Raw genomic sequence first — 24,462 nt, forward strand, 5'->3', positions numbered from 1 at the left:
AATGTCTATGAAATACCGTGTTAGGAATAACATAATTGAAAGGAACCCAAGCCAATTCTATCATAACAGAAAAGCAGAATTTATTGAAATGAAACACTTGAACAGCTGTAATTGGGCTTGTCATTTTCAAATTGTTGAAATCAATTAGAAAAATTATGTATTAATAACCGAGACATCAACTGGCAGCTTAGAGTCTTTGAACCTTGTCTTTAAATTAGACTCAAAGTTTAATAAGCAGAGTATTCTACATGAAAATTCACATGCAGAGAGACTCTAAAAAGTTAGTAGGAAAAAAATGAAATTAAAGTATCTGTTTATTTTGGTGCAAAAAAATTTTAAATCTATAAATAGCTTTTTTCATAATATACATTTTCCCCGAGCTTCTTGAAGACTTTTTGTATCCTGTCTTCACGTGAAATTGAACAACCTGGCAACACGAGGCTTTCATTTCCACCTGGCTGTTGTTGGCTAGAGCTGGGTAGCAGCTGCCACATTAGCCTGGCATAGTCTCCACTGTGCTTCAGGTTCCCAGTCCTCCAGATTTCTTCCACTGCACAGGAAACAAGTGTTTTATTTATCCTTGGCTTCATAGTTATTTTTCTCAGAGAAGAAAAATATTTCTCTTTGTCCATGACTCTATGATAGGAGAATAAATGAATAGTAAATTCATAAATATATATCTATACAAGTGCATGCACGAATCGGTAGAGATACTTTAAGAGCATCAGTGCTCACAGAATACAGTAAGACATTAACCCATATCTTTGTGAAAGTGAAGGCTTCTCTCCTGTGTTTAATACATAACCCTGGCCTGCTGTTTCTAATTTTATTACCTGCTGAGTCTCAGGAAACATTTGTTTGGGCGTCCCATGGAAATAATTAAATAAAGTGATATTACATCACAGAAATGGTATAACAAGTAATGCATAACTTCCAATTATTTCAAAATAGTCTTTGTTTTCAATTTTTTTTTTTTAATTGTAAGTCAGTGTAAGTAGAGACTAGCTCAAATTCCTTTAAAAATTTGGGATGTATGAGAACAGTATATAGTGGAATGGTTACATTGCTGGATTCTCACATAGTTGACTGCAGTTCGAGTCCTGGACCTGGTGACTTAAACTCACACCAGGCAAATATGTGAGTGCCCAAGATCCCAAGATGAGAATGGAAGAACAGGGATTGTGGCATGGCCATACCCCCAGGAGGTGATTTCTCACTTTCTGTTTTTCTGTCTCTCTCTCTTTCCGGTGAGTGCACATGCCCCATAGCAAAAATCTGTCTAAAAAAAAAAAAAATTGGATGTTCCAAAATAATCTTTGTCCTTTTTCTGGATAAATTACTTTGGATTCTAACTTTCTTCATTGGCATTATGTCATATTTCTTCATTTTCCTTTCTACTTTCTGTTTGCTTGTCTATTTTATTGGTTTGAACATCTGTCTTCTTCACCAACTATAAGTAATTAGGTAATTTAATAAAACAAGATTAATTGATGTGACTTAATCTTCCCCACCACTGTTAAATGCGTGATGTAATTGATGCTTCTGTCATATTGGGTGTTTTATGTGAAATAGTTTATTCTCTCTCTTTCTCACAGGAATAAATCTGTTAAGATTTTATATATTCGTGTAAGCAGTGAATTGGATCAAATGACCGTGACTTTTTAGATTGTTTCCTTACATTTCTATATGTATTCGCACATAATTTATATCAAATACTTCAACTGTTAGGATATTTCTTCTTCTTTATGTATACTGGCTGTGGAGTTATACAAATGAATTGGGTCATAAAAAGACCTCTAATTCTTCTACAGAACAGTAGGCTGTAGAGGTCTTCCACAGAAGAAAGACTAGGCACATTTGGTCTGCAGTTCGAAACTCTGCAAATCCATCCCGTGTTCTGAGACAAAAACTATAATTGTAATCATAGCTATAATTATAATGATAATGGGAGTCATTTTCAGACAAGAAAAGGATTCAGTTTGGTGCCCTTAGAGTAGTCAAAACCATTTTTAATAATACATAAAAATACATGTATTCCTCAATTTTATTGCAAAATCAAGAGTTTGGAGAAGGAGCACGAGAATGGTGGTGTTAGCCTCTTAGGTGTGGTGAGCCCTCTGATGCCACCTGTTGACATTTTTGGTTAATCTACTTAATGCTGAACTGTGCACTTAACCATGTGGGATCCAGTCACCTTAAATGCCATGCCGCTGGCTGGCCTGACTTTTTTATCTTGTCATTTTTCCTCACCCAATATAGTATTACAACTATTTACATAAAATTTACAGTGTATTAGGAATTATAAATCCAGATATGATGTAAATTATATAGAAGGATATGCATAGATTGTAGGCAAATACAACACCATTTTATGGACTTGAGTATTCGTTAATTTTTATATTAGGGAGAGAGGATCCTGGAATTCTGTGGATACTAAGTGATAACTGTTTTTATAAATAAACAGTTTTTAAATAAGTGTAATTTCAGACTGGAATATTAAGTAATTTCTATGTATTTTAAAAATATAGGGACCAGCAGTTAGCATAATGGCTATGTTGCTGAACTCTCACGTAGTCGACCATGGTTCAAGTCCTGGACCTGGTGGCTTAAACTCACGCCAGGCGCGTGTGCGTGCATGCCCAAGATCCCAAGAGGAGAATGGAGGAGAAGGGATTGCGGCGTGACCATCCCCTCTGGGGGATGATTTCTTGCTTTCTTTCTCTCTGTCTCTCTCTGTCTGGCAAGCGCACGTGCCCTATAGCAAAAACCTCTCCAAAAAAAAAAAAAATATATATATATATATATACATTATGAAATAATTTAGAAACACATATATGAAAAATACCTGTGCCCTACCATTGAGATAATAATGGTAAACATTTATTGACCACTTTCTCTGTGTCTAACACCATGTTTTATATGTATTAAATTGTTTGTACTCACAAAAACACCATAAACGTAGATACTTGGTGAGATCTGCTTTACATATGTGATTAAGGTACAGAGAGTGTAAGTAACTTGATGAAGATCACATAGGCCATTAGTGACTAAGAATTCCTCTTACACAGTCTACTTTATATTTTTAACAGCTTCATTTTTATCACTGTATATTATCCTGCTATAAAAACATACCACAATTTGTTTGTTCATTCATTCATTCTGCTGATGGACATTGGTTTTCATTTTTATTGCTTTACTATGGGAACACTCGAAGATTCTTCTTCTCTGTACTTTTCTATGCACACACGCAAAAATTATCCCAGCATCATAGCTAGGAAAGCAATTGTTCGGGAACCAGCAGTTAGCATAGTGGCTATGTCGCTGGACTCCCACGTAGTCAACCACGGTTCGCGTCCTGGACCCGGTGGCTTAGAACTCACGCCGGGTGCGTATGCATGCGTGCCTAAGATCCCGAGAGGAGAATGGAGGAGAAGGGTTTGCGGCGTGACCATCCCCCCTGGGGGGTGATTTCTCGCTTTCTGTCTCTCTGTCTGTCTCTGTCTGTCTGGCGAGTGCAGTTAAGGATACACACACTTTCAACTCTGAGATATTCTCAAATAACTTCCCAGATGACAATGCCACTTTTTAGGCCTATTGACTTCTTTTAAGAGTTCTGGAAAAAGTACTGAATAAACAACTCTCTAAGGAAGACATACAAATAGCTAAAAACATATGAAAAAATGTTCAACATCCCTTATCATAAAGGAGATGCAGATCAAAACCACAATGAGATACCACCTAACCCTAGTCAGAATGACAAGGATTTAAAAAAAAAAAAGATAAGTGCTGGTAGGGGTGAGGTAAAAGGGGAACTCTCCTCTCGTGTTGGTGGGAATATAAATTGGTCTAGCCACAGTGGAGAATAATATGGAGGTCCCTCAAAGACCTACAAGTAGAACTACCATATGATCCAACCATTCCATTCCTAGGTATTTACCCAAAGTACCAGAGAATGCTCAATCAGAAAAGTGCTTACACATCTATGTTTATTGTGGCATTATTCACAATTGTCCAGACATGGAGCCAACCCAAATGTACACAAACAGATATTCAGCCATAAAAAACAACAAGACCATGGCATTTGAGAGAAAGTGGACAAATATGGAAAATTTATTGCTGACTGAAGTGAGTCAGGCTACAAAAGAGAGACATTGTATGTCTCCACTTAACATATACTGACTGTCTGCACTCTATGGTAGAGACTGTAAGATTGAAGGACATAAAAGCATTGAAAATAATTATGGACACTGGAGACACTGTGGATGGAAGGAGGAAGATGGGTAGAGTATAGGGAAGGTTATTAGTAAGAAAAATAGGTACGACGTTTGTAGGACACAAACGTATTATTTGTTGATGATGACGTGCACAATATTCTCAACTGGACAGATCTGAGGCTATATTTCATGTTGGGTAAATTCTCTATACAAGCTAAATGATGTAGAGAAATTGAATGTATAAAAAATAATTATTATAGTAAGAAAAAAGGTAAAATTTTAAAATAAATAAATAAACAAAAAATTGGCAACTATTATACATTAAACATTATCTTAAAACAAAACAACAACAACAACAACAAAAAGTTCTTGGGACCAGCAGTTAGCATAATGGCTATGTCGCTGGACTCCCATGTAGTCAACCGTGGTTTGAGTCCTGGACCCAGTGGCTTAAACTCACCCTGGGCGCATGTGCATGTGCCTAAGATTCCAAAAAGAGAATGGAGGAGAAGGGATTGCAGCGTGGCCATTCCCCCTGGGGGGGGGGGGGATTTCTCGCTTTCTATCTCTCCATCTCTCTGTCTTTCTAGTGAGCCCACATGCCCTACAGCAAAAAACCTCTCCAAAAAAAAAAAATTAACTTGATATTTTCTTGTCTTTTGTTTAATACAATAGAAAATAAAATGTTAACTGACCGGAAAAAAAAAAGTGAAAACATTAAAATATTAGATAGAAAAATAAATCCAAAATATTCATGCTTGATACATGGATGTATGTTTTATACCTTTACTATCTTTAGGAAAAAGGCAATTCTTTTATGTGGTATTATCAAAACCACTAGAAAGTGTCTTCAATGTGTGCTTAAGGGTGAAAATCAGAAAAGTGAAAAGTTATCATTGACTCTTAACATCAAACGAACCAGTTACAGACTGTTTAAACTCCATGTTGGCATGCGCAACCGCTGTGTGAAAGGGTCACTGCATGAGAATAAATAGAACTCTATTAAACTGGAACCTCATCCCTCAGCTGCTGCCGTGATAAGCCATTTCTCTCGAAGCTCTCAGGTAGGAGTTTTCATCTCGTGACAATTTGACAGATGTAGCTGCACATTTTTGAGCCATCTTCCAACACATACCCAAGTGATCTATTATCATGAAAGTCTCTGACAAGAAAATGAAAGTATACATGAGACCCGGCGCTCAGCTCAGCTCTTCTCTACCATCACCCCATTGTACAGCCTCTATTTATAAAGAACATACATGATCATCTCTTTCCATAAGTAGTTCCAATTATGGCATAATTATTACTGTAGTGTTTTAGTGCTTTTTGAACCTATTTCCATTGAAAGCAAGTGTGGTGGGAGGCGGGCTGAGCGATGTGTGGATTTCAAGTGACGATGTGACATCCTTGGCTCTTCTTAAAATGTCTGTCTTCTTAATGAACCTTTCCACAAACTGGCAGATATTTTCAAGAACTGAAGGAGCCCAGGAGAATTCAGGTACCCTCCACAAGCTAATGTCTTCTGTATGTACAGACCAGTGTGAAAAGACAGTATAGTCCAGCTAAAACAGGGTAGCCAAGGAGCACCTGGGACACTTCGGTTAATCTCTCTGAGCCTTCCTGTCCTTACCTGAAAAATGGGAATAATACCATCTCTTAGGGTTTTGTAAGAATTATAAATGAGGTAGACTATCTGGCACACTGTGGGATGCAATGGGTCACTTCCTCTGTAGAAAAGATTCTCATCACTATTAACACACCTCATAGCCCTGTCCAGTTTATCAGGTATTCTGTTTCTTCCCAGGAAGTAAGCTCTCAGGCAAGCCCATAATACTGTGACAGCCTGTAGTGCCAGCCCTGCCTACTTTCTTCCTAGATCTTAGAATTGCATTTATTTTTTTTCTTTCTCTTTCTTCCTTTCTTTCTTTCTTCCTTCCTTTCTTTCTTTTTGTTCCCCTCTAATTAATTTTACATTCATTCACTGAGCATAGTCACAGCATACAAATACATGTTATCATCAATAATTTTCCATTTCTATTTTCAAATGTATATATACTTTTCCCTGTATTTCTCACCCTCTGCCATTTCCCACCCTCTTCCTACACTATCTGTGGTGTCTACACTTGCTTTCCATTCTTTTTTTTTTTTCCTCCACTAAATGTCCAAGGCAGGCATGTTTCCCAAGCATTCTCATAGATACAGCCTTCCTGTCTTATAAAAATTAAATACATCTCCCTCCTCCCCTGTCCATTCCCAGAGAGAAACCAGACTTTTCCTGCTTTTACAAAAACCTGCAAGGCAACTTATAAAGCCTCTCTTTGTATTCTCCAGATCTGATCTGTCTTCAGTTCCCTTACTAATTCAATTTTTCAAGTTTTTTTTTTAATTGCCCCCTCCACTTCATTCTATCTCAACGCTCAAAATTAGGTCAAACAAAGGTTTCTCAAAAAGTGATCTCTGACTCTTTGATTATATTTGGTTGCTTTCTTTGTTTACAGCCTCACACACAGCACACACATTTTTACTCTCCCTTTGTGCAAGTGCAAAATGGTCTCTTGCCCAAATACACACACACACACACACACACTTTTTCAATTTCAAATTGCAGAGCATTAAACATCTTTCTTGGAGGAAAAGTTTTGAGAGAAAAGTGAATATAAAAACAAACATTCAATAATAACCTGGAATAAGACTTAAAATAAAGAAAAAAAAACAGAAAAAATAAAATACTAAAGGCAAAATATCACAAAACACATACTAAGGAGGTAGCTAAAAAGCTAATTGAAAAAGAACTGTTGTAATCTTCTGTTACTTACTTCAAGTTTAATTCCACTATGGTCACAAAAGATGCTAGATAAAATTTATATACTTTTAAATTTGTAAGGGCTTGTTTTGTGCCTTATTATGTAGTCAGTCATCAAAATTATTCCAGTTGGGGCTCAGGAAAATGTGTATGCGGTAGTTCTTGGGGGAAACTGTTGTATCTTTCCTAACTCCTCACCAAAGTTTCCATGAAGACAAGGAACAAGATAAACTCATAATACTGATAGTTGATAGTTGAAACTAAGAAAGCACCTTTTGTCAGAATCTGACAAGACTGTCTAGTAACCAAATGATTACTGGGGCTCTAGAGAGAAAAATAGAAGATGTGAGTGCCTACACTCTTACATTTCACTAGAAGCCAGAATCAGAGGGGGTAATGAGGAAGGGACAGTCCAGTATCTGAGCAAATACAGTGAAGTCTCCTCAACTGACTGTCTTCTGTCTCTTCTTGTGCCTAAGGTTAGTTCTTATAGTATTGTAGAATGCACAAACCAAATATGGTACAACTTGAAATCACAATGTTGTACTACTTGAACTTGAGTGCCCTCATCTATAATAGATACCTCATATTAATATGAGAGATCTTCAACAAGTTTATGAAAAATGCACATTATGGGGACCAGCAGTTGGTGTAATAGCTATGTTGCTGTACTCCCATGTAGTTGACCGTGGTTTGAGTCCTGGACCTGGTGGCTTAAACTCACACCAGGTACATGTGTATGCATGCCCAAGATCCCGAGAGGAGAGGAGGCGAAGGGGTTGTGGCGTTGCCATCCCCCTGAGAAGTGAATTCTTACTTTCTAACTCTTTGTTTCCCTCTGTCTTTCTGGCAAGCGCATGTGCCCTATAGCAAAAGCCTCTCAAAAAAAAAAAATGCACATTATGAAAAACCTATGTAAGAATATTCTTTTTGCTCCAAAAATATTCTCATACTTTAATTCCATTTTCCACGGGCTTTTTGAAGTACCATTGTGCATCTTAAAAATAGGTCCCAGGATGAGACAGCCCTGGGGTCATCACCTAGTTTAGAGCCTCTCTTTTGCTGGAGTTATTTCCAAGATTCCTGAGAAGATACCACTCTGGACCATGACTGGAGGTGAGGTCAGTTATGTCAAGAGTACCAATGTGCTTTTATTTAGTATAAGAGAGAGAAATGCATAGAAGAGATTCCCTGGTTACTTCTTTAGAAAGAAACAGAAAATGCTTCTGGACCAATTCAGTTTGAGGAGAACATCAAATCAAGTTGAAGACTACTGCTGAATCTATGTCCAACATTGTCAGAACTCAGGTCTAGTATCTGTAGGAATGCTAGCCTAAAACTAATACTGGTATGCTTTAATTTCTCTCTTATGCTACTCTTTTTCTATACTATAGGAAAGATAAGAGAAAATTTTTGTGGAAGAACTAATGCATTGATTTTTATTGTTAACCATGTCTAGCAAAGCAAGCAAGGTCAACACTTTATTGTTGAAAGCAAACATTTTAGCATTTTCATCCATATTTTTTTAAATGTCAATAATAAAGTCATGTAGGGACATTGAGTTCTTAATCCTTAAATTACAGTTTAGCTAATCGAAAGGTTTCGTATAGGTCTTCATTTACTTTCCTTTTCTCCCACTAATCCATAAATTTATTTATGTGTGAGGAAACAAGGAGATATTAAGTAGTGTTCTATAAAATAGTTTAAATTGTGACTATCCATTATGACATTGGACTCTAGAAAATACATGCTCTAAATTGAAGTTTTTATAAGCAAAATATACCATGATTCAAGACAGACACTTTTATAGAATAATGAGAAAAGTTCTATTTTTTAAGTGTATTTCTTTCTTGTGAGAGTCAGAAAAAGACAAACATCCCTAATAGGGTCTCATACCCTCAATACGCTCAGCCCTTCCAGACAACCAGGATCATGGATGCACACCTGGTGTATACAAGTCAAAAACATGATCTTCCATAAGGATCCAGCTTCACTTGAGTAGTATATTATGCTAAGCCAATGAGCCAGCCTCAAAAATCTCCATTTTTAATATTTGTTACTTCAACTAATAAATCCAATCCCAGAAGTCTCTTTTTTTTTTTAAGAGATGTTTTTGCATTAGGGCAAGTGCTCTCACCGGAAACAGAAAGAGACAGAGAGAGAGAAAAATAAGAAATTACCCCCCAGGAGGATGGCCATGCTGCAGTCTCTTCCTCCATTCTCCTCTTGAGATTTTGGACATGCATACATAAGTGCCCAGGGTGTTTCAATTCTCTGGGTCCGGGACTCAAAGTGCAGTTGGCTATGTGGGAGTCCAGTGTCTTAACCACTACACCACCTGCTGGCCTGATCCCTGAAGTCTTAACGGCAGTTTCCCAATGCCTGGAAATGTCTTCTGTGTGTTTTCAGTGCTTAGTTAGGCATCATATCTATGTCCGTGTTGTGGCATTCTGAGCTATGGTGGGCCTCTAAATAGCAGAATGGACTGTACATATATGGTCCTGCTTAGAATAAGAAAGCTAAGCACTTTGACTATGCCCATTAAATGGTCCCCTTCCTCACAAAGGTCATTGCTTATCATTAGTGCACAAGTTTTCAAATACCCTACAGCAGACTCATGCTCTATGGATGTATCAGAAGAGCTGGGGCTGGTGGGTAGTTAACAACCAAGTTGATGTACAGGAGTCCTAACTAGGAACACTTGCTAATTTCCATGGTGTAAATGCTCCCACCATGGCCAATGTCAAGTTACCAGCATAAGATCATTTAGCATGAGACCAGAGAGAGATGCACACCATTGCAGCTGCAGCACATGGCGGGGTGGGGGTGGGGGGCACACTGCATGCCCATCACCTCAATCAGAGTTAACCTGTACATGCAGATATGTCTATGATAACATATTGCAAGATGTGACTTATGAAAATGGTTGTCTTTCTATGTCTTTATCTGAAATACAGAGTTTTCAAGGTCATTGCAAAGAGGCAGTGAGAGAGGAGAGTATTGAGAAGATGTGCCATTTCTCAACGTGATACATCCAGAGTAACTTGTCACTTCCATTTCTGTTCTAGTTATGAATAAAACTAATCACATCATCCTGCTTCAGTGCTAGTGAGCTGAGTGATACAGATTAGCTATATGACACATGAAGAAACAAACTTGCAGGATATATTAGATTTGGCTAAACAGCATTCATCCTAAAACTTAGTGACTATTTTATAAAACAGATATTAAATTTTGCTCATGAATTTGTAGATCAACTGAACCACTTGTTAGTCTGAGCCAATCCCCGCACATTGCAGCTGAATTCACTTGTGTATCTGCAGTCAGCCACTCAGCAGCTCATACCTCTGCTTCTGGACTTGGCTGGCTGTCAGTTGGGGGAAAAAGATGACGGGGTCCTGGCCAACATGCATCAGGCTCAATGGCAGTGTTAATGTGGTGGCTCAGGGCTCCAAAGGCAGCAGGTATTATTACTATATATACAAGTATTTTCTACATCTATGCTTCTTACACCTTTTCTACCATCTCACAGACCAAAACCAATCACATGACTGAGTCCAGCATCATTGTGGAGGATGCTGTCAAGAGTTTAGATACTAGGAAGTGGTTACAATTGTAGGCCACCAGGCCCTTCCATGCAGGCTAAAAGAAATGTGAAAATCACTGATTTAGTATAATAATGAAACCTGCTTAGTAGGGTTTCTTCTTTACAAGGCACATATTTATTTTTTTTAAGGTTTTTGTCATAGGGTACATGCATTCATTCACCAGAGAGAGACAGACTGAGATGATGAGAGAAAAAGTGAGAAATCATCTCCTGAGGGGATGGCCATGCTGCAATCCCTTCTCTTCCATTCTCCTCTATGGATTTTTTTTTTATTATCATCATTATCTTCTTTATATTACATTGGATTACATATAACTTTACAGTGTATTACATTGCTTTTTCAAAAGGGAATGCCATGCAAGTCAGTCAGTACAAAGACATTAATCTCCCCGCTTCAACATTGCACAAATGCTCATGTGTCCAGCCTGAGTTTCAGGCCTCTAGGTCCAGGACTCGAACCATGATAAGTTATGTGGGAGTACAACACCTCAAACACTATGTCACCTGCTGACCCCACGCATATTTTTTCTTTTAAACTCTAGTTTGTGTTGTAAAGTCAGGAGATAACAATTGGTAAAAATGAATAACAATAATAAATATTTGTTTGTCAATTTATAATTTGACATCTAGCATTATTCTCACAGAGTGAACATTATACTCATGCTGTCTAAGAGATAAAGGAATTGTATGAAATCTCTCCTTCTTCTTCCTGAATTCTAACTTTCAGATCTTTGTGTTCCAAGAAGAGGAAATTGGTCCTAGGGAGAGCAACTGCCAGAAAGTTCAATAAGTACCGTGGACTCCCAGTGCATTTATGTGGAGTTACTTACAGATTCCTTTCAATTTTGGCTCTATAAGGACATGCTAGAAACAGACAGATGGGAGAGGTAGAGTCTCTAAAGACAGCCAAGGGTTCAGTCTCTGGTATTGATATAAATATGTTACCTTTTAACACATCTTTGTGTTGGACAGAATTATTTTGTATATTGATTGTAGAAGTAATGAATATCCAGGTATCTTCTAAATATGGACACAAAAGATTTACCACTTACAAATGAGAGATATATTTTAGGTTTTATCCATTTGGTCTTTTACATTATGTTCTTGTTCTTTTGCTCATGTCTCATATACAAGATTGTTTCTGAGAATTTCATCTTGTAATACATTTATTTTGAAATCCAATTAAACACAAATTTTAAGTACATGGTTGATGCAAGGCTGAGTTGATGAAACTTTCTTACCAAGGTAGGATATTTTATTTGCTCAAGCAGTAATTATTTTTCTTTTTTTCTTACTTTATTTTTTATTTCAATTTCTTTTATACATTCAATCGCATTATTTAGCTTGCAAAGTGAATATTCCAACATGTGTACATTTCTCATCATTCTAGTTGACAATACCATAAAATTATCTTTAAAAGATAATAACCCATTTCTTTGTCCCATAAATGCTTTGCCTTTCTATTTTTCTTCTTAATGTCCTTCCTCAGACTCTACTCCTTCAAGGATAGGTCTGATGTACTATACATTGTCCTAATTTGTACTTACCTATAACCTCAAAGCCCACAATTTTGGCCTGTTGGCTGTTTGTCTAAAGAGTCTTCCCAATTTCATTTTGTAAGAAATATCACTGGAGAAATTTAATAGGAAGAGCTTCTATGAAGTACTTATGCATTTACACCACAACCCTATAAGATAGTTTTAGACATTTTTGAAAGTCTATAAATTTTCATGGCCCATCTCCAGATTAGTTATCTCTCCCACTTGATTTCTCATGTTATACTTCTTGCCTTCCCCATAAATAAGTGATTGTATCTCTACCTTTAAATCCTTAGAGTCTTTTCCAGTACATAAATAATAATAGAAGTTATGGAGTGCATATGCCTTCCATGGGCTCGTTCAATACTAAATAGTCTCATTTATATTTATGCTACAACTAAGAGATGTAGATGTTATCATTTCATATGTGAGAAAATCGAGTCACAAAGTTAAACAAAGAGCAAAGGTTTGAACTTACCCAGTCTATTTTCAAAATTGACCATTCCTTACACCATGACAGTCTCATACCTTTCTACAAGGAACAGATAGTATTATTCAGCTTTCAGATATAAAGTTTATGTACTCATACCTTCTACTGAGTCACAGAATCAGTTGGAAGTTTCTAATTCTTTTTTTAACATATAGAGTAGCATCAGATGCATTTTTATCACTCAAAAGAAAGCAAAAGAGTTCGTGCTTTGGACCCAAAGCATCTGAGACAACTTTCTAACTCCATGAGCTCAGAAATCTACATATGCAGTCTAAGAAGGCTGTTTCTCCATACATAAAAAGAAATAACAGAAGTATCTATCTCACAGGTTTGTTGAGGATTAAATGATGGTATTATATCAGTATGCAGTTTGCTTGGGAAAGTTTGGCACAAACCAAGTACTCAAAGGAACATTGGCTCTTATTTTTTTTTAATTTATCTATTCATTTATTTACTCTTATTTTAATAATACAATACATCATGTTGGTGTCCATTTTAATCGCATGAAAAGCTAATCAATGTTTGGCTTAGACTTTAAGGTCTTTTCTTTTTCTTTTTGTTTTTTGGAGAGGTTTTTGCTATAGGACATGTGCACTCACTAGAAGGACAGAGAGAGACAGAAAGCAAGAAATAACCCCCTGGGGGGATGGCCACACCACAATCCCTTCTCCTCTCAGGATCTTGGGCATGCACATGCATGCGCCCAGTGTGAGTTTAAGCCACCTGGTCCAAGATTCAAACCACAGTTGACTACATGGGAGTCTAGTGACATAGTCATTACGCCAACTGCTGGTCCCAACTTCAAGGTCTTGAGAACTTTTTTTCCCATTAGGAGTCAGAACTACAGTAAACAAAATGACCTTTCTTGTTCTGCTTGAGATTGAACTTGGGACCATAGTTCCAGGCCCACCTTCTAACACAAGCTAAGATGAAAGCTTTAGTTTATATAACAAGTTTTACATTGTAGGCATAAATTTTAAAGAGATCCCTACTAGCAAGTCACTTTGGGTGGAATCATTTGGTCCAGAAGAATTTTGAAGCAATGAGTACCCATATACAATCATGTTTCATAGGAGACCATTTGAGCTGGTGTTTGTCAAAACCACTGTTAATGCTGTATTAGTTTCCTTATGCTGCTATAACAAATTATCACAAACACAATGACTTAAACAATACAAGATTATTAGGTTGTTGGAAAAGTCATTTTTTTTTTTTGGTCATGATTCATTTTTGCAACAGATGGCACTTGTTCATATTTGGAAGTACTAGAGTAATTTGCATCTATGTTATTGCTATGTCATTTGACAACTTACATTTCTAGCTTTATTCTAAAAACAAATTAAGCAATTCAGTTGAGTTTTGTAGATTTTACAAGTTTAAGAAGAAAGACTGAACTGTGCATTTTCACCATATTTTACTCTTTTACTCCCATAAATGGAAGAATGTGTGTCAAGGTTATGAAAAATTGGATAAAGTTTACTGTGACAGTGTTCTATAAGAAAGTCACTGCCAATGATTATTCACAAAATCCTGGACTGGTGATTTTAATCTCAACAACACTCCTTGGTCAGAAATACTCACCAAGGTTGATGACAACAAAATAAAGGCATCAATGGAGTCAAACCCAAGTTACGTGACACAAGAGATTGCAGAAACATCCATCATTTCAGCATTCCTGAACACCTGAAGAAGCTGAGACACAAAAATAAGCTTGGTATTTGGGTTCCTCATGAACTCAAAGAAGTTCATTTGATGGCACTTATAAACATCTGCAATATGTTCATTAAACATGAGGAGGGATCAGCAGATAGCATAGCAGTTACATTACTGAACTCCCACACGGCCGATAGTGGCTCCAGTCCTAGACCTGGTGGTTTAAAAATCATACTGGACACATGTGTGCATGCCCAAATCATAGGAGGAGAATGGAAGAGAAGGGATTGCAGTGTTGTCGTCCCTCCAGGGGGTGATTTCTCACTTTCCCTCCTGTCTCTTCCAGGTTAGTGCACCCTAAGGCAAAAACCTCTCAAAAAAAAAAAAAAAAAGAATGAGGAAAATGATCCTTTTTTGATGCAACTGATAACTGGTAATGAGAAGTGGATTGTTTACAGCAATGTGGTGTGCAAACGGTCTTGGTCCTCACATGATGATTCACTACAATGACATCAAAAGCAGACACTCCTCTGAGGAAGGTTATATTCTCAGTGTAGTGGGGTTTTTTTAAAAAGAATAATTTTATTTAACTTTATTTATTTATGTATTTATTTTATTTGACCAGAGAGGGACAGAGTGAGAAGAGAGGGAAAGTGGGAAAGCAAGCTACCAGGTCCTGGACTCAAACTGAGGTCAGCAATGTGGGTGTCCAGCACCCCCAACTACCATGCCACCTGCCAGCCCCCATGTAGTGGGATTTTTAAAGGTATCATGTTTTTTGAGCTCCTGCCAAGGAGCTGATCAATTCAAATGTGTACTATCAGCCACTGAACAGTTTGAATGTATCCATCCAGAACTGTCCAGAGTTCATTGATCATAAAGGAGTTGTTCCATCATGACAATGTGAAACCACACACCAGTTTGATCACTCATCAAAAATTTTTAGAGCTTGAATGGGAAATGTTGCTACACCCACCACACTTGCCTGACCTTGCACCATCAGACTTCCATTTGTTTTGCTCTCTTCAAAACTCTTTGCATGGCATTACGTCTTGCATGGCATGACGTTCAATTCAGATGAGGATGTAAATCAGCACCTTGTTCAGTTTTTTACAGATAAAAATAGGTCCTTCTATGAACAAGGAATTATGAAGCTCACTGAAAGATGGCAAACAAAATGGCAATATATTATTGCTTGATCTTTGTTCTTTATATAAATAATGACTTTTGACAAACAGAAAAAAATACATCCTGGCTTTTCTGACTAGTCAATATTACCTGCAGGTCAGAAGGCCACAATGGGTTTCACTGAACTAAAGCAAGGTATGAGCAGGGCTGCATTATTGTGGGGGACTCTATAGAGGGAAAAGTTTTCTTTTTCAGTTTTTAGAGGCCACCTACATTCCTTGACTTTATGAAAACATCTGTGATGGTGTCCTGATAATGCCCCAAATAGTTAAAAAACCAACACATACTCTTGTCTTCATGAAGCCAAACTGGTTGAGTTCATTTTTGATCATGGAATTGAGATGGAAGTAAAGGATAGCATCTATTTTTTGTGTTAGTCTGTACTGATATATTGACATAGTATTCCAGCCACTATTAGAAATTGTCTATTTTAATCTTTATATACTTTTAGAATTATGAAATTGCGAGGTTCTAAATAATTTTAATAGACTGGCCAGTTCAACCGGCTATTCAAGGAGTTTCCCCTACAAGCTTGCTTCTCAAACTTTAATATGCACAGGAATCACATGGGGACCTTGTTAAAGGTGGAGATTCTGAATTAGTTGGTCTAGGGTAGAACTTGAGATCTTGTGTTTTTAATAAGCTCCTGGGATGGTGCGGGTCCAGGAACCATACTTTGAATAGCAAGGTTCTAGAGCATCCCAGATAGGTATTGCTGCCTTGAGAGTGATTTTATAATAGTATTTTTGTATTTTGGTGATTCCAACTGTCATATACAGAATATAACATATACAGTTCTTTGATCAAAGTCAAACTAAACACATATCTAAAGCTTGTTTGATTTTTTTTAATAAAAAAATGACATGGCAAATTAAAAGGAACTTTAAAAAAAAATTGAATACAAAGTACCAGTAGATGGTGGAATGGTACATCCCTGGACTCCCACATGACCAACTGCAATTCAAGGCCTGAACCCGTTGCTTGAAACTCACACCAGCTGTGTGTGCATGCATGCCCAAATTACTGACAGGAGAATGGAGGGAAAGCGGCATGACCATCCCCCTTGTGGGGAGGGGTAAACGACTTCTTGTTTTCTGTCTCGCTTTCTCTCAGGCAAATGCATGTGCCTTATAGCAAAATTCTCTACAAAAAATAAAAGGAGGTGGGGAGAGAGAACCAGCAGATGGTGTAACAGTTATGTTGCTGGACTCCCATGTAGTCGACCGCAAATGAGTCCCAGACCCAGTGGCTTAAACTCATGTCTGGCATGTGTGTGTACATGCCCAAGATCCTGAGAGGAGAATGGAGGAAGAGGGACTGCGGCATGGCTATCCCCCATGGGGGAGGGGGGGGATTTCTTGCTTTCTGTCTCTCTGCCTATCTCAGTCTTCCTGGTGAGCACATGTTCCCTATAGTAAAGACTTCTCCAAACACACACACAGAAAAGAAAAGAAAAGAAAAGAAAAGAAAAGAAAAGAAAAGAAAAGAAAAGAAAAGAAAAGAAAAAAAAGAAAAGAAAAGAAAAGAAAAGAAAAGAAAGAAAAGAAAAGAAAAGAAAGAATAATACCTAGCACCTGAAAGCAATTGCGTGTTTATACATATACATACACATTCACATATATACCTATATGTGCATTTCACTATATAAATATTCTACATTCACATTAAATAATGCAATTAAGAAAACCTCAAGTTATATACTATTCTGTAGCGCTAACTCAAGTTTCCCATTTCCTTTTATATTAATTTTTACTAGAAAAGGAAAATGGAAGGGTACAAATTTGGACTATTCTGTAGATATAAGCATGAGTCTAAGTGTAATGTCGCCAGTCCTTTTACATTAAGGAAACTGCTAGCCAATTTCACACATTGATTGAACTGACTTGAGTTGAGATGCTCTATATCATGACTCTTGAAAACTGTAGCTGCTGATTTTAATATTTAAATTTAGCTACCACTCATACTTACCTTAATTCTTACTTAATATTTGCAAGTTTTTACTTTGGAGAAAGTCAACTAAGCAATGGTGATTATAGTGTATCAAAATCTATTGTAAGTGATTATTTTAATAACTCTGTACCAACAGGGAGACATAGACATTCAGACAAAAGACAACCTAATTATAATGACAGCACCAAAGTGAAGCAGTGACAGTTATAAAACCAATTTAAAAGTTTTTTGACAGCTATGGCTAAAAGCTTTGTTTGGACCTTTCAGTAATAACAGTTTACTTAAGACATAAATCCAAAGCTAAGGAAAATAGAACAAGAAAGTTGTGGCTTTTCTGTCATGCAGATAAAATGGAAATCAGTTGAAATGTTTTTTAATAGAACATTATGTTGAAAAGAGTATAGAAAAGGAATAATGGTTATGAAATTTAACTCTCACAATACAAGAAAGACTAAATAACAATAAAAATTCTAATGAGACTAGAAACTTGCAAACTGGTTTGCTTATCTATGTTAGGAAGGTCAGTAGTGTCTGCAAGTAAATTGATGTGTGCATATAACCATGCTGATTGGTAGTTCTGTGGTTTGATTATATATTACCTGTAAAATGAAGTCAAAGGCAAATGGATATAAGAATGCATCAGTTGTCATGGTGACATGAAGTCTTACTGAAACTCTTCTTTCTCAGTTACTCTCACCTCTCTCAAATTATTCAACTCTTATCACTTTTATTTATCTCTCTGGTTCTGAACTCAGTCAGATATGAAGTGTAATTAATTAGTTGACCTTGAGAATTAAATTTCTCATTCCTGAGCAGACAAATACAGGGGACTTCTAAAAGTCCATGGGAAAATAGAATTAGAATATAAGTTTATTTTTGGTGGAAAGAAATGTTTTACATAGTGCAAACTTGCCATGAACTTTTTGAAGACCCCTTGTATTTAATTCACAGAATTTCATGTATTTTTACTGCCAACTCTTACAGAACAATTGTACTGGACAAGCACTGTTCCAAGCACTTTAGAAATATTAACTTATTTAAAATTAATAATAATCCTTTGGAGTAGCTACCAGTTATATACACATTACTGATGAGAAACTGAGGCATAGCAAGGTTGAAGTAACTTGCATAGGGTCAAGCAGTTTGTCACAGAGTCCATGATGTTAATAATGATTGTGACATATTGAAGACCCTGAGAAACTCATGGAGATTCACAGCAGCAACACTCAAGAGGCAGTCTTTTTTCTCTTGTCCCATTCTTGGCTTCTGCTTTAGTTGAGCTCTTTAATTTGCAAAGAGGAAATGAGTCTCTAGAAAGAGAATCCCTGTGCAGTTGTGCCAAGGGGCATGGCTCAGTGGTTCATTGTTAGATGCTCAGCTCCTGCACCTAGGTCACCTTCTCTTTCTGGTTCTGCTGCCCAAGGCCTTCAACCTCTGCTCCCTCCACTCAGATGTTCTGTACCCCAAGTGGCCAATGGATCATGGAGCACATTTTAAACAGACTTTGGTTCAGAGATTGATTCTGTTGTGTACTCGCTATGTGGCCTTGGTTGGACAAATGACTCTTTGACCTTCTGTAAAGTGTGAGTAAGCTACCCCACCATATAGAGCTATGGTGGAAATTAAAAATATATATAACATTAAAAAATGGGGACCAGCAGTTAGTGTAATGTCTATGGCACTGGACTCCCATGTAGTTGACCGTGGTTCGTGTCCCGGACCCGATAGCTTAAAACTCATGACAGGCGCGTGTGCGTGTGTGCCCAAGATCCTAAGAGGAGAATGGAGGAGAAGGGATTGTGGCATGGCCATCCCCCCAGGGGGGTGATTTCTCGCTTTCTGTCTCTCTGTCTCTGTCTGGCAAGCGCACGTGCCCTATAGCAAAGAGTCTCTAAAAAAAAAAAACAAACAAACAAAAAAAAACGCAATACGGCCTGAAACATAGTCAGCATTCAATATATAGTAGCCATTACAATAATATTCATTATTTTTGAATCCTTAATAATCTCCATTCAGTGTAGACAGTAGACTTGGACCAGATTAGAGTCTAAATCATGGGTCTATCTCCAATACTTGGGCTACAGTAGAATAGTTATTTAAGCTGTTTGAGTCTCAGTTTTCTTATCTATAAAATGAGAATAATCTTCTAAGGTTGTTATAAATGTTAAATGAGGTTATTATATAAAACGCCTAGAGCAACTCCAGGTACACAGTAATTGCTATACAAGGGAACTTCAAGAAGTTTGAGGAAAAGTGGAATTAATGTAGAAGTTTATTATGGTGAAGAAAATGGAGATCTATGCATAGTTTTTTCATAATATGAAGTTTTCATGAACTATTTGAAGACTCCTTCTAGACATCAGTTATAGTTAGTTATACTATAATTTTCAACAAATATTTTTGAAAACAGTAAGTAAAATATGTAGAAATTGTAGGTTTCTCTCACTTTTCCAGTCTCATAATCATCTTTACAATGTTTTTATAAAACAGCTTATTTTGTAGTATCAACTTTCTGAAAAATTTCTCTATATAGTCAGGATTAAGGGTAAAACTACACAACCAACCAATGAAAATTAAGATGCAAGTTCTATATAAATGAAAAGAAATACATTTTGTATGTTCAACCAAAAGTCTCTGATACTATCTTCCTAGTAATTTTTTAGCTGTCTAAAGAAAAAGATGCCTTCGCTCACAGCATTCAGTAGTATGAGACGTTAACCAAGTTATCTTCAAAGCACAGCAGTAGGTCACAGCGATGTCGCCCATCAAGGGCTGAACACACTAATTACATTTCATTATGAGGCTTCTGTCTTCGTTAAGAGTCTGTCTGTGTTGTCTCCTCAGAAAATGATGCGGTCGTCAGTCTTCCACATGTTTATCCTGAGCATGGTGACCGTGGATGTGATCGTTGCTGCTAGCAACTACTACAAAGGCGAGAACTTCAGGAGGCAGTACGACGAGTTCTACCTCGCAGAGGTAAGCCACTCAGAGCGTGAAGATCACTGAACAAGGTAAAAGGGACCCTTGGAGAGTGCCTTTTATAAATGTAAAAACTCATTTCAGTTCGTTAATTATTTGACTCCTACCAAAGCTGATTCATTGTCTACTGCTTGTGTGTTTTCTCTGGTCACTAAGTTGCTTGATTCATGTCCTGTCCCATGGGCCTGAGTAATCTGCCCCACAGCATGTCATGTTGCCAAGGTAACCCTTTTTCCCTGGATCTTACTATGATGATCTTGCTGTTTCCTCTCCACCCCTCCTTTTTTTCTCCTGTCTCATACTGCATTAGCTTGCTTCCCACCTAGTGTATGCTACCACGATTAAGAACATTATACATAAGCAAGTCAGGTCAACAATACCAAGGGGCTGGAGGGAAATATAAAGAGATAATGCGATAATTACTGCAGTAGAATCTGAGATGTTACAACTGGCACTAAAGTATCAAATCTGTAGCAGGTAGGTTTAATGACTAAAAAAGCATCTCTCTAGCATCCTACATACCATATTAGCATTTTGGAATAGTAATTCTTACTAACTTAGTAACTTTGTTATTTCCAGACATCACTGATTTGTTTTCATTGTGAAAAATATATATCAAAAGTATATCTCAGAATTTAATGGTTGCGTATTTATGGAAAAATTGATCAACACATAGAAACCGATTTATCATTTAAAGGAGGTATCCATATATGACTGTACTATACTTAGATAACTGCAACATATGAAAAAATAAACTTAGGCAGAAAGATCACAATTTGATTTTTTATTATGAAAAATTCATGTATAATACATCAATTTTCCATTTAGTTGAGTCACCCAATATCCTCCCAGTGCATTGACAAATGGATTCAGTTAATAAAATTCAGTCCACCATCACACAAATTTTTCTGGAAAAAGAGTCATTTGCCTGCGCTATTGAATGTAAGCTTCTATATGGATTTAAAAAAAAAAAAAAAACCTTTAAAATAGTCACTTATGAATTCTCCCCTTCATGGAAGTTTGTTTCTTATAATAAAACATCATTAATACCAAACTTTCACTGGAGTAGAATCTCTGTGCTGTGACACCTGCCTAACATCTACCTGGTATATAAATTTATGATTTAGCAAGAAATGTAGATAGGAAACAATAAAAAGATATTTGTGCTTTGAAGAGCCAATGACAGTGGTGTGGCTCATGAAAATATTATATCCACCCAACACCTGAAAAATAGAAATAATTTGACTACTCAACAAGCACACAAGGAATGGGTTGTTATTAAAAACAAAGAGAAATGAAGACCAGTAGTGTATTTGCAGGTCTATTTCTAGCACAGGGGTAGGGTGTTGAAGGAATTCCCATCAGGTGGCTTCTGTATTTTCCTGTGAGTTCAGAAGCAAATTCTGTGTGAGACTCAATTATGAGAAAGTAAAATGGGAACTTGAGTAAAAAAGGTGAAGAAGAAGAGTACTGTGGAGAATATGAAAAAGTAATTGAAGATACAGCAAACTGAACACAGATTTAAGACTGAGATTGATAGTGATACCCAGAAAGACAGATACATGGCTTTTCCAATCTTACATAAGAAAAGAGAAAGGCAACATTTAAATCCTTCCAGCTTTCAGGTTGTCAGGTTGGTGGAGCTGAGAGCAAGGGAATAAAGGATTATGGGTCACTGGCTAAGGAGTTGAAATGATCGCCATGTAGTTGGGTTGATTATGAACAGAAGTGAGAATAAGAGGAGAATGAAAGAGTAAAAGTGATCTATCAAAGGTCTCCATAGAGACCAAGGGGCAGGCATAGCTGAAGGGATGGGATGAGAGAGCTAAAATACGAGATTGTGATCAGAGAGTGGGATCCAGTATTTATATAATCCTTGAGAAATTCTGGGTAATAAAATATGAAATCTAGGTGTCATATGGATATGGGTGCCTTAAATTTAACTGTGGACTCAAGGCAAAAATAGGAAGGAAATATTAAAACTAAAATGTCAGCTGAATCTTCACATGGACATTGAAATCATCTTGAGGTCAGTTCTTAGAGAAAAGAGTGGAGTCAGTGGGCAAAGTCAAGGGTGTTGTCAGAATAACTGAGGAAGAGATGAGGCAGCCACAAATGAGAGCAGTAAGAGAATGCTTTAACCTGACGAAATTCATCTGAAAGGAGAGTCGAGGCATAAGTAAAGCAGGGCATCTCTTCATCATCACTTATTACACAACCTGGAACATCAGAGCATGAACATCCTCTTCTGGAATGGGCCATGGGGAGAAGTTATGCATTTGGAAGAGAATAAGTTGTAGCAAAAACGTAAGAAATGGATTGTGTGTGGACACTGAAGAGTAGAAGAAACTACTATGTTTAACATAAGAGAGACCCAAAAGTTAAAGGCTCCAGTTAGAGATGGGAAAAGACGGGTGAGGTAGAAGAATTATACAATAGCATTAGAATCAGACATTAAAAGGCTGGTGATGAAAATGCCAGGGAAGAAAAAAAGAACGACAACAGGTAATTGGTATTATGCTAATCTCTCTGGGAGGAGTATCTGCGTCTGCTCCTAAAAATCCTGATTACAGATTACATTAATAGTGCTTTCATAGCCTATCCAAGGATGGACATTTGGCCATGCTGTCAGCCCCATAGAATAAGTGAATAGGCCATCCACTCTGGAGTAGAAAGGAATGGAACCTTTCTGTATATGTTACCTAATTGTTTCACATACAAATGTTGTCTGTCTACTCAATTCTGCCATTGCTGTGCAAAAGTGAATGTAGTCCTAGAATGCTTGTTTTCTAATGAAAATTTCTGTGCAAAAATATGTGATGGACCGGATCTTCATTTAAACCACAGAGAGAGCATTTCAACTGACAGTATCATTTGTTAAATTCAAGAATATTTAATATTAACAACAATAATGTCTATCTTTTTGGAGGCCCTATTATGTGTCAAGTGCTTTAAAGGAGTTTATCATCTCATATAATCCTCAAAACAGCTATAATAACAACAATTTAAGTTTATGGACTATAATGACACAGTATTTAAGGCAAAGAGCATTATGTAATATTTTGGAAATTTTATTTTTAAAACAGATCACAAGAGGCCACAAGCTTTGAGAGAAGTAATTTCTTAAGTTCCTACATTTTCCAGAGTTATTTAGACAATCTAAAATAAACTGCTTTATCCATTAGGAGTCAACTTGTGATCTAAAAAACATTCCTTAAGAATAAATTAAGCTGTTTAGCTTCTGTTCTGAAGCTTGTTTTGTTACTTTGGATTAATTAACCTAAATTTAGAATTAGTTAAGAAACAGGAGAAACTATATTTTCTAGCCTATGAATAAGTATAAAAAGGTAAAGATTGATTTTCTTTTATAAGAACTTAATTTATTTTGATCCAAGAGAATATATTATTATTATTATTGCACACAAAGTAATATTTTTTTGATGAGCATAACTATATGCTTAATTGTGAACTTTTTTTAGAGAGATATTTTTGCTATAAGGCCTGTGTGTTCTCTAGAGAGACAGAAAGTGAGAAATCACCCCCCAGGAGGATGGCCACACTGCAATCCCTTCTCTACTCTCCTCTTGGGAGTTTGGGTGCATGCACAAACACACACACACACACACACACACATTCACCCAGAGTGAGTTTCAAGTCACCAAGTCTGAGACTTGAATCACATTCGACCATGTGAGAGTCCAGTACCTTAACTACTATGCCACCTGCTGGCCCATATTATTTTCTTAGTAACTAATCAGATTTGACTCTGTTTTTCTTGTGTATTATTACATAAAAGTATATAAATATAAACAAAGGAGTTTCAAAAGTTTGAGGACAATAGGAATTAAAGTATAAGTTAATTTTGGTTTAGAAAATTTTGAAATGTTTTCATAGATTTTCCATTGTATGGATTTTCCATGAAATTTTTGAAGGCTCTTCTTATATATATCTGTTAGGTGGTATATTTAAGGAAAAAACTGAAAGTCCTCACAATGCAAAAAGAAGATAAAATAAAAGCCATTTAAATAGGAAAAGAAGAG

The 24,462-nt window shown here is 36.8% G+C and overlaps 1 protein-coding gene across 1 annotated transcript in view; it reads left to right on the plus strand.

Annotated features, from left to right (window-relative positions):
• The window catches only part of NALCN (sodium leak channel, non-selective), a 351,304-nt gene that overhangs the window by 119,643 nt on the left and 207,199 nt on the right, over positions 1–24,462 (plus strand). The window contains exon 10 of the mRNA XM_006141515.2: positions 20,288–20,419. Coding sequence (XP_006141577.1) covers positions 20,288–20,419 — 132 coding nt within the window. The remainder of the gene's footprint in view (positions 1–20,287; positions 20,420–24,462) is intronic.

The sequence above is a fragment of the Tupaia chinensis genome, unplaced genomic scaffold (genome assembly GCF_000334495.1).
Source record: "Tupaia chinensis unplaced genomic scaffold, TupChi_1.0 Scaffold000057_1, whole genome shotgun sequence".
NCBI lineage: Eukaryota > Metazoa > Chordata > Mammalia > Scandentia > Tupaiidae > Tupaia > Tupaia belangeri.